The sequence below is a fragment of the Schistocerca cancellata genome, chromosome 9 (assembly GCF_023864275.1).
Source record: "Schistocerca cancellata isolate TAMUIC-IGC-003103 chromosome 9, iqSchCanc2.1, whole genome shotgun sequence".
In the NCBI taxonomy this organism is placed as follows: domain Eukaryota; kingdom Metazoa; phylum Arthropoda; class Insecta; order Orthoptera; family Acrididae; genus Schistocerca; species Schistocerca cancellata.
In genome coordinates this window covers 416,816,164-416,833,238 of record NC_064634.1, presented here as the reverse complement: position 1 = coordinate 416,833,238, position 17,075 = coordinate 416,816,164, and the positions used below count along the sequence as shown (strand labels likewise).

The 17,075-nt window shown below is 45.6% G+C and overlaps 1 protein-coding gene across 1 annotated transcript in view; it reads right to left on the bottom strand.

Moving 5' to 3' along the window:
• The window catches only part of LOC126101459 (hemicentin-2-like), a 496,135-nt gene that overhangs the window by 31,599 nt on the left and 447,461 nt on the right, over positions 1–17,075 (bottom strand). The window contains exon 10 of the mRNA XM_049912112.1: positions 13,828–14,121. Within this exon, the coding sequence (XP_049768069.1) occupies positions 13,828–14,121 (294 nt within the window). The remainder of the gene's footprint in view (positions 1–13,827; positions 14,122–17,075) is intronic.

The following is a 17,075-nucleotide window of genomic DNA, read 5'->3' as shown; positions in this document are numbered from 1 at the left end:
TACTACAGACAGACTTGATAGGAATGTAGCCACTTTACATAATGGCTGGCAGTGGTGACTTCGAGAATGTACGGCTGCAAGGAGAACGGGCTCTAGACGGCCAAGTGGTACTACCGAGGGGGAAGACCATCGTGTTTAGTGTATAGCTCTGTCGCATCGTACTGCATGTGCAGCAACAATCTGAGCAGTTGTTGGCACCACAGTGACACAACAAACTGTTACAAATCTGTTACTTCACGGACAGCTCCGAGACAGACGCCATGTAGCATGGATTCCACTGATCCCAAGCCACCGCCATTTGCGACGTCAGTGGTTTCAAGCGAGAGGTCATTAGAGGGCGTTGTTAAGATCTCTCGTATTTTCTGATAAAAGCTGGTTCTGTCTCGGTGTCAGTTATGGCCGTGCGTTGGTTAGAAGGAGGTAAACTGGGAGACTGCACCCAACCTGTCTGCGTACTAGACACGCCGGACCTACACCTGGAGTTTTGGTCCAGGGTGCGATTGCGTATGGCAGCAGGAGAACTCTTGTGGTTATCCCGCTCACCCTGACTGCACATTCGCAATGGCTTATCTGCCGCTAACATTAACGTGCGATCTTCCAACGTTAATAACTTATATATGTTAACTAGGGAAATACACTCCTGGAAATTGAAATAAGAACACCGTGAATTCATTGTCCCAGGAAGGGGAAACTTTATTGACACATTCCTGGGGTCAGATACATCACATGATCACACTGACAGAACCACAGGCACATAGACACAGACAACAGAGCATGCACAATGTCGGCACTAGTACAGTGTATATCCACCTTTCGCAGCAATGCAGGTTGCTATTCTCCCATGGAGACGATCGTAGAGATGCTGGATGTAGTCCTGTGGAACGGCTTGCCATGTCATTTCCACCTGGCGCCTCAGTTGGACCAGCGTTCGTGCTGGACGTGCAGACCGCGTGAGACGACGCTTCATCCAGTCCCAAACATGCTCAATGGGGGACAGATCCGGAGATCTTGCTGGCCAGGGTAGTTGACTTACACCTTCTAGAGCACGTTGGGTGGCACGGGATACATGCGGACGTGCATTGTCCTGTTGGAACAGCAAGTTCCCTTGCCGGTCTAGGAATGATAGAACGATGGGTTCGATGACGGTTTGGATGTACCGTGCACTATTCAGTGTCCCCTCGACGATCACCAGTGGTGTACGGCCAGTGTAGGAGATCGCTCCCCACACCATGATGCCGGGTGTTGGCCCTGTGTGCCTCGGTCGTATGCAGTCCTGATTGTGGCGCTCACCTGCACGGCGCCAAACACGCATACGACCATCATTGGCACCAAGGCAGAAGCGACTCTCATCGCTGAAGACGACACGTCTCCATTCGTCCCTCCATTCACGCCTGTCGCGACACCACTGGAGGCGGGCTGCACGATGTTGGGGCGTGAGCGGAAGACGGCCTAACGGTGTGCGGGACCGTAGCCCAGCTTCATGGAGACGGTTGCGAATGGTCCTCGCCGATACCCCAGGAGCAACAGTGTCCCTAATTTGCTGGGAAGTGGCGGTGCGGTCCCCTACGGCACTGCGTAGGATCCTACGGTCTTGGCGTGCATCCGTGCGTCGCTGCGGTCCGGTCCCAGGTCGACGGGCACGTGCACCTTCCGCCGACCACTGGCGACAACATCGATGTACTGTGGAGACCTCACGCCCCACGTGTTGAGCAATTCGGCGGTACGTCCACTCGGCCTCCCGCATGCCCACTATACGCCATCGCTCAAAATCCGTCAACTGCACATACGGTTCACGTCCACGCTGTCGCGGCGTGCTACCAGTGTTAAAGACTGCGATGGAGCTCCGTATGCCACGGCAAACTGGCTGACACCGACGGCGGCGGTGCACAAATGCTGCGCAGCTAGCGCCATTCGACGGCCAACACCGCGGTTCCTGGTGTGTCCGCTGTGCCGTGCGTGTGATCATTGCTTGTACAGCCCTCTCGCAGTGTCCGGAGCAAGTATGGTGGGTCTGACACACCGGTGTCAATGTGTTGTTTTTTCCATTTCCAGGAGTGTATATTTACGAAAACTCGTTCTTCTTCTGCTTACGCCTAAGTCCCGCAGTGATCGCAGGGTCGGCGTGGTTACAACGGATTTGGCAATGTTGGTTTTAGGGGTGGCCGGTTGACGTTCTTGCCGCCACCCCGTACCCAGCAGGACGGAATCAGTGTACCACAATTGTCGGTGTCTAGTGTAGATCGTGAAATAGTGCGAAAGTGTTTCAAATGTCTGCAACTCGGGTAACTGAGTCGGAAAATGGGGACCAGCCCAGTATTCTCCTAGGGGGATTTGGAAAACGTATACGGAAACTCATAGCCCTACACTAATTAATGTTAGGTTTTGTTATTTTTTCCCTTCCGTCAGTTTATTTCGGTAACTCGATTTCCCGGCTCATATCCAGTGGTACGCTTTTGCACCAGAATGTAAATCTCCACTATGATTTCAAAACATGTGTGTATGATAAACATGGGAAATTAGTTCCATATCTGGAATTGTGGTTGTCAGTTGATGAATTCATCCTATGTTCAGTCTCGTTATTAACCTCGAATATCATTATGGAGTAAATGTAATGGCTTGTGTCTGTAAGAATCGTTGAAGCGGCAGAAAACTCTTCAAAGTCTGATAGCTAACCTGTGTGAAGGTAAACAAAGCTAGAGAACATCCTGAATGCAAAAGATATACAAACAGTTGTGGTTTAAAGGGAAGTTAAGGTAGGTAAAATTTGAAATGTCTCACCATCATAAGATGGATAGAATTGGTTCTTATCTACACAATTAATGTAACTGAAAAAGCAACCGAGAAAGACTGATAGCAAATATTAAGAACAATAATTTGAATTTTGTTCTTGAGTTTGGCTCCACAAATAGTACAAATTACTTGGATTTAGGTATATGTAATAATAATGCCACACATAGACTTAATCATATCTGCAGAAAAATAAACTACAACTTATGGTTTTCCTGCCACAGGCTTGCACAAAAAAATTCTTACTTTAAGCCTATGACAGAAGAAACCACACGACTTCCTTTGTAAGATGATGATACGCGAGAAGTACTGCAGATTTTAAGGAAGATAGCGTGTTCCAACACATGTAATCCTGCATTAGTCGATAAAACGCATAATAAGAAAAATCATATATTAGAAAGGACGTAAGAACGAAAGGACGTAAAAGAAATTATGGGGCGCAAAAGCAAAACGAAGCGCGCTATAAACCCTCTCATGCGCGACGTGTCGGGTATAATATCATACGCCTTCCGCAGGACTAAAGTTAATATAAGTTTCTTAATTGATAATACATACATTGATTTCGCAGCTCGTGCATAGCATACATAACATGCGTAATTTCGATCAGTGTAGATGTACAGGATCAAATGCAATGATTGTGAATTTCGTTATATTGCAGAGACGGGACGGAGATTTAACAGAAGGCCCCGGGAACATGTTAATTTGACAGAAGATAACTCGTAATATTTCAGAATGTCGTACCGTTAATGATACAGAGAACAAGCTTAGCCGGCCGCGGTGGTCTAGCGTTTCTAGGCGCGCAGTCCGGAACCGCGCGACTGCTACGGTCGCAGGTTAGAATCCTGCCTCGGGCATGGATGTGTGTGATGTCCTTAGGTTAGTTAGGTTTAAGTAGTTCTAAGTTCTAGGGGACTGATGACCACAGATGTTAATTCCCATAGTGCTCAGAGCCATTTGAACCATTTCAACAAGCTTATTACCCTCCATAACATTACAAAGGATAGAGGTAGAAAGTGTTAGAAGAGAAGGAGTATACGTATACTTACAGAGACAAATAGAAGCTGAATTTCATGAGAGGTATTGAGAACTTTAAAGAGTTCCTTAATACGTTTTAATACATACACTATCTGACCATAAGTATCCAGGCACTTATCAGTGGAAATTAATATGTAGTGTGTTTACCCTTCGCCCTTATAACAACTTGGATTATGTTGGGGACACTTTGAATGCGGTATCTGAATGTCCGTCAACGAGTGACGGCCATTGCTCCCTCCAAATCCGAAACCAGAGAAGGTAGTTTCCTCAGATATTGCGTCTGGTGCTAAGCCGAGGTTGTAAATTGAGGAGCCAAAGGAACTGGTACACCTGGTTAACATCTCGTCGGGCCCCCGCGAGAACGCAGAAGTGCTGCAAAACGACGCGGCATCGACTTGACTAATGTCTGAAGTAGTGCAGGAGGAAACTAGCGCCATGAATACTACACGACTGTCCATAAAACCGTAAGAGTACGACAGGGTGCAGATCTCTTCTGAACAGCACGTTGTAATGTGTCAAAGACGTGCTCAATAATGTTCATGCCTGTGGAGTCTGGTGATCAGTGGAAATGTTTAAACTCATAAGAGTGTTCCTGGAGCCACTCTGTATTAATGCTGGACGTATGGGTTTTCGCAATTGTCCTGCTGGAATTTTCCAAGTCCGACGGAATGCATAATGGACATGAATGGATGCAGGTGGTCAGACAGGATTCTTAACGTACGTATCACCACTCGGAGACGTATCTAGACGTATCAGGGAATCCATATCACTCCAACACACACGACCCACACCATTACAGAGCCTCCACCGGCTTGTACAGTCCCTTGCTGACATGCGGGATCCATGGATTCATGAGGTTGTCTCCTTCCCCGTACACGTCCATCAGCAGGAAACAATTAGAAACGAGTAGAAACGAGACTCATCTGACCAGGCAACATGTTTCCAGTCATCAACAGTCCAAAATCGGTGTTAATGGGCCCAGGCGAGGCCTAAAGCTTTGTGTCGTGCAGTCATCAAGGGTATACAAGTGGGCCATCAGCTCCGAAAACTCACGTCGATTAAGTTTCGTTGAATGGTTCACACGCTGGCACTTGTTGATGACCCAGCATTGAACTCTGCAGCAATTTGCGGATGGGTGTCGGGGATTTGCTTATTTACCGGATTCTCGATATTCACGGTACAGTCGTGAAACGGATGCACAGGAAAATCCCCACTTCATCGCTACCTCGAATATGCTGTGTCCCATCGCTCGAGCGTTTAAACCCACTCCTGATAACCTGTCGATGCAGCAGCAGTAACCGATCTAACAACTGCCCCGGGCACTTGTCTTATGTAGGCGTTGCCAACCGCAGCGAAGTATGCTGCCTGTTTACATACCTCTGTATTTGAGTACGCATGCCTATAACAGTTTCTTTGACGGTTGAGTGTATAAGCTATCCTGAGATGTTCCATTGGTCTCAGGTTTGGACACTGGGTGAGCCCCTGCATTTCAGAGAAGATATTGTCTACAAATCAGTATTAGCGGCAGCACTGCTGTGATGATTCGATCATAGTTTCCAAACTGTTTCGCTACTGTACGTTGTACACAACGCCGTAGAATCTGTTGATACGAGGGTTGGAACTTTAATAGTGGCAACTATTTATTGACAGCTCGTACAAAATAGATACGTGTTTCAAAGTTTTACTGACAGTCAAAGTAGTCACCAGCATTGTGTATAACCCGTTGCCAGCGATGTGGAAGTCGTAGGATGCTCTTAGCAATGCCAATTGTGTTGAAGTTCGAGTGGAGCGGTGTATTGCCCGACGAAGTTTTAGCAGTTCTGAAGCGAATTCCGTGAAGTGTTACCTTCAATTTGGAAATTGAGTTGAACTTACGAGGGCTTAAGTCAGGGGAGTGCGGTAGTTAGTATAGCACTTAGCAGCACCATCGGTCAATCAAATCAGTAACAGACTGCACTGTACGTGCTTGAGCATTGTTCTGCAAAATGATGGTCAGGTCCTGCAAAAAGTGTCATCACTTCCGTCTCTGTGCTGCTCATTTTTGGAACACAACCTACGACCAGCTTAGAGACAGAAGCGATGACACTTTCTGCAGGACGTGACCATATTTTGCAGAACAATGCTCAAGCACGTACAGTGCAAGCTATTACTGATTTGTTTGAATCACGGCATTAGCTTCAAAACTACTACAAATTCGTCGGGCAACACACTGCGTCGCTCGAACTGTCAACACAACTGGCACTGCTAAGAGTAACCTACGACGTCCACATCGCTGGCAACGGGTTATAAGCAATGCTGGTGACTACATTGAAGGCCAGTACAACTTTGAAACACGTATCTATGTTCTACGAGCTGTAAATAAATATTTGCCAGTATTAAAGTTCCAACCCTCGCATGCTTCCTCATTTAGGGTTTTTGTAAGCAGAGTAAGAGGACCACCACCTACACACGAAAAAAAAAAACTATACCTCTACACCACGTCTCCTCTATTTCACTGTTGGCACTGCACATGATGGCAGGTAAACTTCTGTAGACATACTCCTAACCCAAATTTTTCCATTAGATTGCCACAGGGCATAGCGTGATTCTAGATCATTCGTTTCCAGTCATCCGTTGAACAATACCGAAGCTCTTTACACCATGTCAAACACTGATTAGCGGTCACTGCAAAAATTTGTGGCCTACGAGGAACTGCTCCTTTCTTTTTAGCTCGCTACGCACCAACATGGTGCTGGTTAGAATGCTGGGAGTACTTCGAAACATACGACTAAACACTTCCACGGTTTTAATACGATTTGTTCGACTATCCCTTTCCGTCAGTACATTAGTCTTCACTTGTTGTTCTTTACATGCGTTTCTGCCTCACATTCATATCAGTAACAGTCGACTTGGGTAACTTCAGTACAGTTGAAATGCTCTGATGGATCTGTTACTCAGGTAACAGCCAGTGACTAGTCCACGTTCGAAGTCGCTGGGCCCCACTGGCCGCCCCATTCTGGTGTCACTGCTTCTCCACTGACAACGCAATACTCCCCACTTCCTTTAACACTGGCGGATCCCCCTTCCTTGAAATCTAGTGGTCAATCCAGAATTATATAGGAGTGTTCGGATACTTTCGATCAAACAGTATACATTTTAAGATAACAATTTTTTTGTCTTGTAAAGATAACAACTTTTACAAATGTGTATCTCTGTTATCTTGCTGTGGAATCGGTGAACGTAACCTAATACCGATCTGTGTGCACTATCAGAATGAGCGTAGGGTTAAAGCTCAAAACATCCAAAACCCAAGCAATATTTGTTAGTCATTCTGCGCTCATGAGCCAGAAATATCGGGAAACCATACTATCTATAACCCTAAATGCGACAAATATCTATTTCTCTTCCTTAGAAAAGAGCTTAGGAGTAAAAATAGACCAAACTGTAAATTTTACCGAGCACATAACTGTAATGTGCAAGAAGGCATTACCATCTTCCATACTCTGTAAAAATGGAAATAGCTTTTTCCTCTTGACCTGAAACAACTTTTACAGCATCTCATATTTCCGATTAATGATTACAGTGATATTATCCTCAAATTTCTTTTTTAGGGAAGCTGGTTGTATCTGTTCGACTTTGATGAAACAGTGTATACTGCAACGTAACGGTTTTTAAACGTTGTTGCTTTTAAATATAACTACTATTACAAATGTATATTTCAGCATCCTATGCACAGCATCCTGGCTGAGTGCAGACAAGAGCAGGGATTTCCCTACCCTCTAACTTTTCTACAGTCTTATTGACGTACACTGCCCTCATGTCTCTCATCGATCTTAACCCCCTTAACAACATGGGAGAAATACGCGCTCCCATCAGAGCAAAATCCGTTCTGTCCCACTACATCGTTCAGCCATTTTCTCGAAGTACTTCTCAGTAGCAGGAACCCTTTTCTGGAATAACCTCCCGCATTATATTAGAGAAGTGAATAACATCTCCAGCTTTAGGAGACAGTTAGCGAAAAACCCACTGCAGTAAAATAATGATTACCATTGTCCCTGTACATAATTTCCAATCCGATCTTTCTCATTTCCCAGAAGACTTACCTGGTGCAGTCTTCTTAAATTTCCTTTCCCCATAACTCGCTAAGCCAGACAGCATCTATCCTGTATACCTAAAAATTCTCTTTGTGTCTCCCACTTCAACCGTTTTTACAATTATTTCATTATCACAGTCATTCTTACTGTTGCCATTACTAGTGGCACCAGCGGCAGCAGCAGTAGTAGGAGCAATGCTAGCAGTATTAACTTAAATCATTCATTGTCAGAATAATTGGCTCACAGTGTCACTACAGACACTCAGATCATTTTAATACTGTGATATTAAAAACGTTATTTCTTAGATAACTATGAGGACAAAAGATATGCATTGGAAACCCTGGTGCGATATAAGAGAGAGTTTTATGTCCCCAATCGGATCTGGTTAAATAAATAAATAAAATAAATAACTAGCAGTTGAAATCAAAGTACGCTGTCGGAAAAATAAATCGCAGCATCAAGATGGAGCTGTGTGACATAAACTTGGTTGGCGTGTTTCTACATGTGACAGATGATATACATTCAAGGTTCGCAACCATCGCTTAAGTTTCGCCCTAGCAGCGCCACTATGACGATGCAAATCATGTTTACTTTACCTACACGCTATAACGGTCGCGAGCGTTAAATACCTTTGACATTGGACGTGGTCAGTTGATATTAATTAAGGATGTCTTTAAGGTGACAATGACTCAATTATCAGCGCCCCACTGAGTTTGAATGAGGTCATGTTATAGCGCTACGAGAAACTGGATGTTCCCTCTGCTATATTATGGAAAGAAATTTTGGAAATTTGTGGACCAAACTGCTGAGGTCTTCGGTCCCTAGGCATACGCACTATTTAATCTAACTTAAACTAGCTTACACTAAGGACAACACTCACACTCATTCCCGATGGAGGACTCGAACCTCCGACAAGGGGAGCAGGGCGAACCGTGACAAGACGCCTGAGACCGCACAGCTACCCCGCCCGGTATTGCGGAAAGTCTCGACAGCAAGACGGTCGTTGTGCATGACTGTTGGCTGTTTTGGTCACGCGAATTCGTGTTCGGCTCATGGCTCTGTGGCACTGTATTGCTACTACAGCAGCAATTTGAGCAGCAGTAGCCACAAAAGTACTCTTACAAGTCGATACTTCAACTGTAGCTGTAGGGCGCATTCCACTGACCCCAAAGCACTGCCGTTTGCGGCTTCAGTGGTGTCAAGCATTGGAGGGCAGAGTAGAAGACTGTTGGGTTTTGTGAAGGCCGTGTGTTGGTTAGAAGGAAGTAAGTTGAGGGCATGCAACCATGTCTGTGTGCTAGACACAGTGGACCTCCTCCTGCAGTTATGGTCTGAGATGCGATTTCGTATAACAGCAGAATCACTGCCGTGGTTATCCCACGCACTGTGACTGCAAACTTGTACGCCAGTCTGGTGATCGAGCTGTCGTGCTGCCATTCATCAACATCATTCCTCGGTCGTTTTCCAACAAGATACCGCTGTGTTAACCCAACATGCTGTACAGACTACAGACAAGTAGCCTTTCCCTCATCGATCACCATATCTCTCTCCTATCGAGCAAGTATGGGGCTCATCGGACAACAGCTCCAGGTTCAACCACAAACAGTATTAATAGTGCCGTACTGACCGACCAAGTGCAACAGGCATGGAACTCCATCCCACGAACTCACTTCCGGCAGCTGTACAACACAAAAAATGGTTCAAATGGCTCTGAGTACTATGGGACTTAACATCTGATGTCATCAGTCCCCTAGAACTTAGAGCTACTTAAATCTAACTAACCTAAGGAGATGACACACATCCTGTCCGAGTCAGGATTCGAACCTGCGACCGGAGCAGTCCCGCGGTTCCGTACTGAAGCTCCTAGAACCGTTAGGCCATCGCGATCGGCTGTACAACACAATGCATCCACATTGCACAATGCATGTCATTGAACATTCTGGCATTAAGTCCTTTATTAATGTATCAGCATTTCACGTTTGCAATGGGTTATTTCACGCTTACATTAACCTTTAAGCTTGGAATGTTTATCACTTGCATTAGTTTCCAAAACAGATGTATTTCCGATATTTCATTTTTTTACGTTAATAAATTTTTGGCTTTGCGATTTTTTCCTTCGGCGTATTCCTTAACAGGAGCTGACGTGGTGCTTTACTCACACCTTCCGTGGTACGAGTGGGAGTAACAGAGGGCAATCTTGTAGGGGAAGGTGTAACGTCCCCACAGAAAATACCCTCTGCCACACACCAATTAATCATTGTCAATCAAACCATCCACATTCATTCACTTTGGAAAAGTATCTGATCTGATTTTCTCGTAACATATGCGGCGACAGCTCGACGACGCCAAAGTATTTTCTAGTGCGTTTATTCTTTGAAATAACAGAGATGCATATATGCATTCTCCATGGTTGTTAGAGTGGTAACTAGGACAGCTTCTGTAGTATCTGTTGAGGGATTGACGGGTTTCTGAGAGATACATATTCTGCTTTTCTTCTCGCTAAAGCGAGCCAATTAACATTTGTGCCACTAGCGGTTTGTTTGAAGAGAAAGAGACTGTAAACGGAAAATAATTAAGACGTGGAATCACCGGAGATCTGGCTATGTAATGGAGATGGATTTAATACACAATTTCCTTCATAAATAAGGTTTGAGACTTTTTTGTTCTGGAGTGAATGAACTAATGAGTTTTTGCTGAATCATTTGAAGATCACGTTGGCCCTGTAATTAGTGGGGAAGTTTCAGCAGTGTCGAAGAGAGCCTGCAATCACTGAGTCTGTGTTAAATCGTCCAAAAAGGCTTCGTACACATCTGGAATTCGCAATCTTTCGTAAAAGGAACAAATTGTCCACACGATTGATTCTCCCGACTGAATGCAGTGTTTAACAGTAATAATAAATGTAAAGATCTCTTACAGCAAGCCAGCCGCTGATTACCGAGGCGAAGGACTCCACCAAAGATCCTATTTGGCTGATTTCACGTAATGAAATATTATATTGAAAACTGTACATACACTCCTGGAAATTGAAATAAGAACACCGTGAATTCATTGTCCCAGGAAGGGGAAACTTTATTGACACATTCCTGGGGTCAGATACATCACATGATCGCACTGACAGAACCACAGGCACATAGACACAGGCAACAGAGCATGCACAATGTCGGCACTAATACAGTGTATATCCACCTTTCGCAGCAATGCAGGCTGCTATTCTCCCATGGAGACGATCGTAGAGATGCTGGATGTAGTCCTGTGGAACGGCTTGCCATGCCATTTCCACCTGGCGCCTCAGTTGGACCAGCGTTCGTGCTGGACGTGCAGACCGCGTGAGACGACGCTTCATCCAGTCCCAAACATGCTCAATGGGGGACAGATCCGGAGATCTTGCTGGCCAGGGTAGTTGACTTACACCTTCTACAGCACGTTGGGTTGCACGGGATACATGCGGACGTGTATTGTCCTGTTGGAACAGCAAGTTCCCTTGCCGGTCTAGGAATGGTAGAACGATGGGTTCGATGACGGTTTGGATGTACCGTGCACTATTCAGTGTCCCCTCGACGATCACCAGTGGTGTACGGCCAGTGTAGGAGATCGCTCCCCACACCATGATGCCGGGTGTTGGCCCTGTGTGCCTCGGTCGTATGCAGTCCTGATTGTGGCGCTCACCTGCACGGCGCCAAACACGCATACGACCATCATTGGCACCAAGTCAGAAGCGACTCTCATCGCTGAAGACACACGTCTCCATTCGTCCCTCCATTCACGCCTGTCGCGACACCACTGGAGGCGGGCTGCACGATGTTGGGGCGTGAGCGGAAGACGGCCTAACGGTGTGCGGGACCGTAGCCCAGCTTCATGGAGACGGTTGCGAATGGTCCTCGCCGATACCCCAGGAGCAACAGTGTCCCTAATTTGCTGGGAAGTGGCGGTGCGGTCCCCTACGGCACTGCGTAGGATCCTACGGTCTTGGCGTGCATCCGTGCGTCGCTGCGGTCCGGTCCCAGGTCGACGGGCACGTGCACCTTCCGCCGACCACTGGTGACAACATCGATGTACTTTGGAGACCTCACGCCCCACGTGTTGAGCAATTCAGCGGTACGTCCACCCGGCCTCCCGCATGCCCACTATACTCCCTCGCTCAAAGTCCGTCAACTGCACATACGGTTCACGTCCACGCTGTCGCGGCATGCTACCAGTGTTAAAGACTGCGATGGAGCTCCGTATGCCACGGCAAACTGGCTGACACTGACGGCGGCGGTGCACAAATGCTGCGCAGCTAGCGCCATTCGACGGCCAACACCGCGGTTCCTGGTGTGTCCGCTGTGCCGTGCGTGTGATCATTGCTTGTACAGCCCTCTCGCAGCGTCCGGAGCAAGTATGGTGGGTCTGACACACCGGTGTCAATGTGTTCTTTTTTCCATTTCCAGGAGTGTAGATAAAGGAGAGAAAGAGAGAGAGCGAATGAAAATAGAGATAATACTAATAATCCTCCATTAGTCTAACTTTTCGCCTGTCTTATCACGGATCAGCCGAGAAATGGGAGGCCCTTACTTTACTGTATAGATTTGTGTGAAGGTGGAGGGATCTTAAAGGCCACAGATACACGTCTATACATACAAGACATTACACAAAGTAGCGGCTAGCTCCATTCATCATCTATTCTTAGATAAAGAGACGGCAACTTATTATCCTTAACATTTGAAAAATGTTAAAAAAGGCAACGATTGGAATATAAGCTAGAAACGATGTAGGATGTTCGAACAGGAGAGTTTAATGGTCGCCTGGTCGTAGATATTGCTAATTGCCATAATCGCACTATTTCACTCCCATTTACGGAGCTTGTTAGCACTTGATGTTAGGTTGGCGCCATTAAAATGCATTGTGTTGTAGTAATCGCTGCTACTTGCTGGATCGCTGCTGTCTCTCGATGCTGATGCTGGCTCTACATCTGGTTGTCTAGGGTTAAAAACATGAGGTCCCGTGATTTTTATGTGCTTTTGATGATAAAGAACGAGCGAAACCAACAAATATGTAAACTTCAAATATTTACTATTCTGGTGGCCATCTTAATTCCACTGTCCACCATAGACCATGACAACACAAAGTAGAACTTCCGTTACATGTTCTTTGCATTGTTTATCCACCTCAAACAATAACACACAAACACACTTTACCAAAGTGACATTCCGACTGCCTCTCGACCCTTCTTCCTGCTCGTATTTATAACATTGTCAAAGAACTACTAAAAAGAGATATAGTTTATAAGTCACATGTACATCTGTTATCATAATTTGTGCAGAAAAGTTATTAATTTGCATCGAGTGACATAATTTAACATGTTATTAAAATGACAGACAGATTTGTTGACTTGACAGAATACTTATTTGTTACAAAAAGGCCGCTTTTTAGAAGTTTGTCAATTGACTTCTCTAATTTGCATAAATAAGTAAATAACATGAATTATTAAGAATTACATTGGTTTTCGACTAAAATCGGATTGCTTACGTGAATACTGAGTGAAAACGCTCCTAGTGAACAAATAGGTTTCACTGGGTGATTTTTATTTAAGGAGATCCAACAACACCTAAGTTGGCCACTATTTTTCGTACTTCATATTAATTATTTAAGATGAACTTAGTGTTTTTACATGATGACATTTGCTGTATCAGTGATCAAGTAATATAAACTTTTGTGTGGGTCAGTTATTCAGTATAATTTAATGGGTTGACTGTTTATGGAGACATGTTATGCAATCATTGTTAACATACACAATAACTTTTCTATAATCATAAATACTCGTTAAACTGGTTGAATTTGGAGGGTATCGCATACTTCGGTACAGTAAAGCTTTTAATATGTTCTGTTACAAGAGGATGTCATAACAAACCAGATCGAACTTAATGAGGGAACAGAAAAGACTCAGGCTACCGACCGGTGCGTCGCTCGGCGTCCCGGAAGGTGATCTCCTCGATGAGGACGGCGGGGCTGCGTCCTTTGGCGTTGACGGCGAAGACGGCGACCCGGAAGGTGACCTCCGGCTCGAGGTCGGCCAGCAGGAAGACGGGCGCGTCGGCCGCCGTCAGGTTGTAGCGCGGCGCGGAGCCCGAGAACAGCTCCAGCACGAACGTCTGCGGCAGGCCGCCGTCGAAGCCCGCCTGGCACCACACCTCCACCGAACTGGCCGTCTGGTTGCTCAGCGAGCAGTTGCGCACCGGGAACGGCTTGCCTGCGGACACCGGCGCACTCTGCAGGCTCGCCGCAGCGTCTCCAGGGGCGGCGAGCGAGCGGCTCACAGCAACGGCTAATTACTGCACGTGGCCGGTACCCACGCAGCCGAAATAGGTACACTGGTGTTGTACAAGATTTTAATCACTGCAAATATGCACTTTCGGGATCCCCTGAAAATTATCACAGTATACCACCAGTCTACCACCAGTCTGCACTGAAGTGATAAAAGTCATGGAATACCACCTAATATCGTGCCGGACATTCTTTTTCCCGTCTCAGTGCAGCATCTCGACGTGGCATGATCTCAACGTCCCGCTGGAAGTCCTCCGCAGAAATATTGTGCATTGCTGCCTCTGTAGCCATCCACAGCCCAGGATCTACGGCATTTCCGAACTCACATCGACTACTGTAGCTACGTACGCGCTGTTACCCACTTCACTTTAACGGCTAATTACTGCACGTGGCCGGTACCCACGCAGCCGAAATAGGTACACTGGTGTTGTACAAAATTTTAATCACTGCAAATATGCACTTCCGGGTTCCCCTGAAAACTATCACAGTATACCACCAGTCTACCACCAGTCTACACTGAAGTGACAAAAGTCATGGAATACCTCCTAATATCGTGCCGGACATTCTTTTTCCCGTCTCAGTGCAGCATCTCAACGTGGCATGATCTCAACATCCCGCTGGAAGTCCTCCGCAGAAATATTGTGCATTGCTGCCTCTGTAGCCATCCACAGCCCAGGATCTACGGCATTTCCGAACTCACAGCGACTACTGTAGCTACGTGCGCGCTGTTACCCACTTCACTTTAACGGCTAATTACTGCACGTGGCCGGTACCCACGCAGCCGAAATAGGTACACTGGTGTTGTACAAAATTTTAATCACTGCAAATATGCACTTTCGGGTTCCCCTGAAAATTATCACAGTATACCACCAGTCTACCACCAGTCTGCACTGAAGTGACAAAAGTCATGGAATACCTCCTAATATCGTGCCGGACATTCTTTTTCCCGTCTCAGTGCAGCATCTCAACGTGGCATGATCTCAACATCCCGCTGGAAGTCCTCCGCAGAAATGTTGTGCCGTGCTGCCTCTGTAGCCATCCACACCCCAGGATCTACGGCATTTCCGAACCAGCGCAAGAACTAGATAGTAGCGCCTCCCCCTCCACCCTCTCCGTAATTTAGAGATGGGACGTCAATGTTTTAAAAAATCGAATTTTCAAAAATATGTTCATTCTGTAGCGCGCATCTTCCTGAGGAGTTTGATGTATAGAGTGTAAATTTAAAGTTGACAAACCAAAATAACTCGAAAAATAAGCTTCACACGAAAAAATGTGTAGAATGCAGTTGATTATTTTCGAGGCTAGTGCTAAAATTATCCCACCACCCCCTGGTAGTGGTATTGGAGGCAACTTTAAAATTTCAAATGAGAACCCCCAATTTTTATCGCATAACCAGATTCTACATAAAAAAACCTACGTACATTTTGTCTTAAATATTTGTTTTGATTCTTGGTAGTTGGCGCTGTAATTCAAGAAAATCCATGTTCTCATTTTTGCGACAAAAATGGTTACGGATAAATAAAGAATATTTATTTACTTCGTAAATTTTGATTCTCTAAAACTAAAACTCTCCCTCTCTCCCCGTAGGGAGAGGAATTAGAGTTTTACAAATGTTGACCAAAATTCGAATCTGCGGAAGAAATTGAAATTCGGGTCAAAATTTGTTAAACTCTAATTCCTCTCTCTCAGCCCCACCCTATGGAGGGCTGGGGTGGCGAGCTAATGTAAGCACTAGCAGATGTCTCCCTCGGAAATAATCAACTTTGGATACTACACTTTTTTTTTGTGTGAAGCTTATTTTTCGAGTTATTATGGTTTGTCACCTTAAAATTTACACCCTGTATAAATCATGCATGTTCGAGGAAATGTAAGACATGTTATTTGGTCTCGAGTGTGTCAAAGTGCAGTGCCACGCCGCTTCACACAGCATTCTTTGCCGGCCGGAGTGGCCGTGCGGTTCTAGGCGCTACAGTCTGGAACCGAGCGACCGCTACGGTCGCAGGATCGAATCCTGCCTCGGGCATGGATGTGTGTGATGTCCTTAGGTTATTTAGGTTTAATTAGTTCTAAGTTCTAGGCGACTGATGACCTCAGAAGTTAAGTCGCATAGTGCTCAGAGCCATTTGAACCATTTGAACAGCATTCATAAAAATTTTGTCGCACGTCACTCAAAAATGGCTCTGAGCACTATGGGACTCAACTGCTGTGGTCATTAGTCCCCTAGAACTTAGAACTACCTAAACCTATTTAATCTAAGGACAGCACACAACACCCAGCCATCACGAGGCAGAGAAAATCCCTGACCCCGCCGGGAATCGAACCCGGGAACCCGGGCGTGGGAAGCGAGAACGCTACCGCACGACCACGAGATGCGGGCCGCACGTCACTGTATTTCGCTCTGTGGATTTAAAAGGTGTATATTTTGTAGTGGAAGGCATTAAAACTTTTTGGAGGACTGTGAAAATCAAAAAGTCCTGTGGTACCCCTCCTGCGCCCAGTCGGCCGGTTTGACGTCTTCCCCACTTAAAAAAAAAAACTCACAATTAATACAGGATGGGATTATTTGTAACCGGAAGAATAAGAACACTTTAGAAAATTTGGACTCTTTATTGCCTATTAGCTAATAACTCTCTCTTTTGCGTAACATAAAATTAAATATTGGAAACAGAAAACCAGTAAATACAAGACACAAGCAAGACAGTACACATTTGTTCAGTCCTTACGTCCCAGCACTTTTTTCTCTCCAATAGTGCTACAGCTCTACATGGCGTGCCTTCCTTCCTGCGAAAGAATCTACTGCTTCGTCAAAGTTCGTTTTGCTACATGAAAAATCAAAATGTTTTTGTCTAATACCGAAAAGCTGTTAATACGGATAGTACC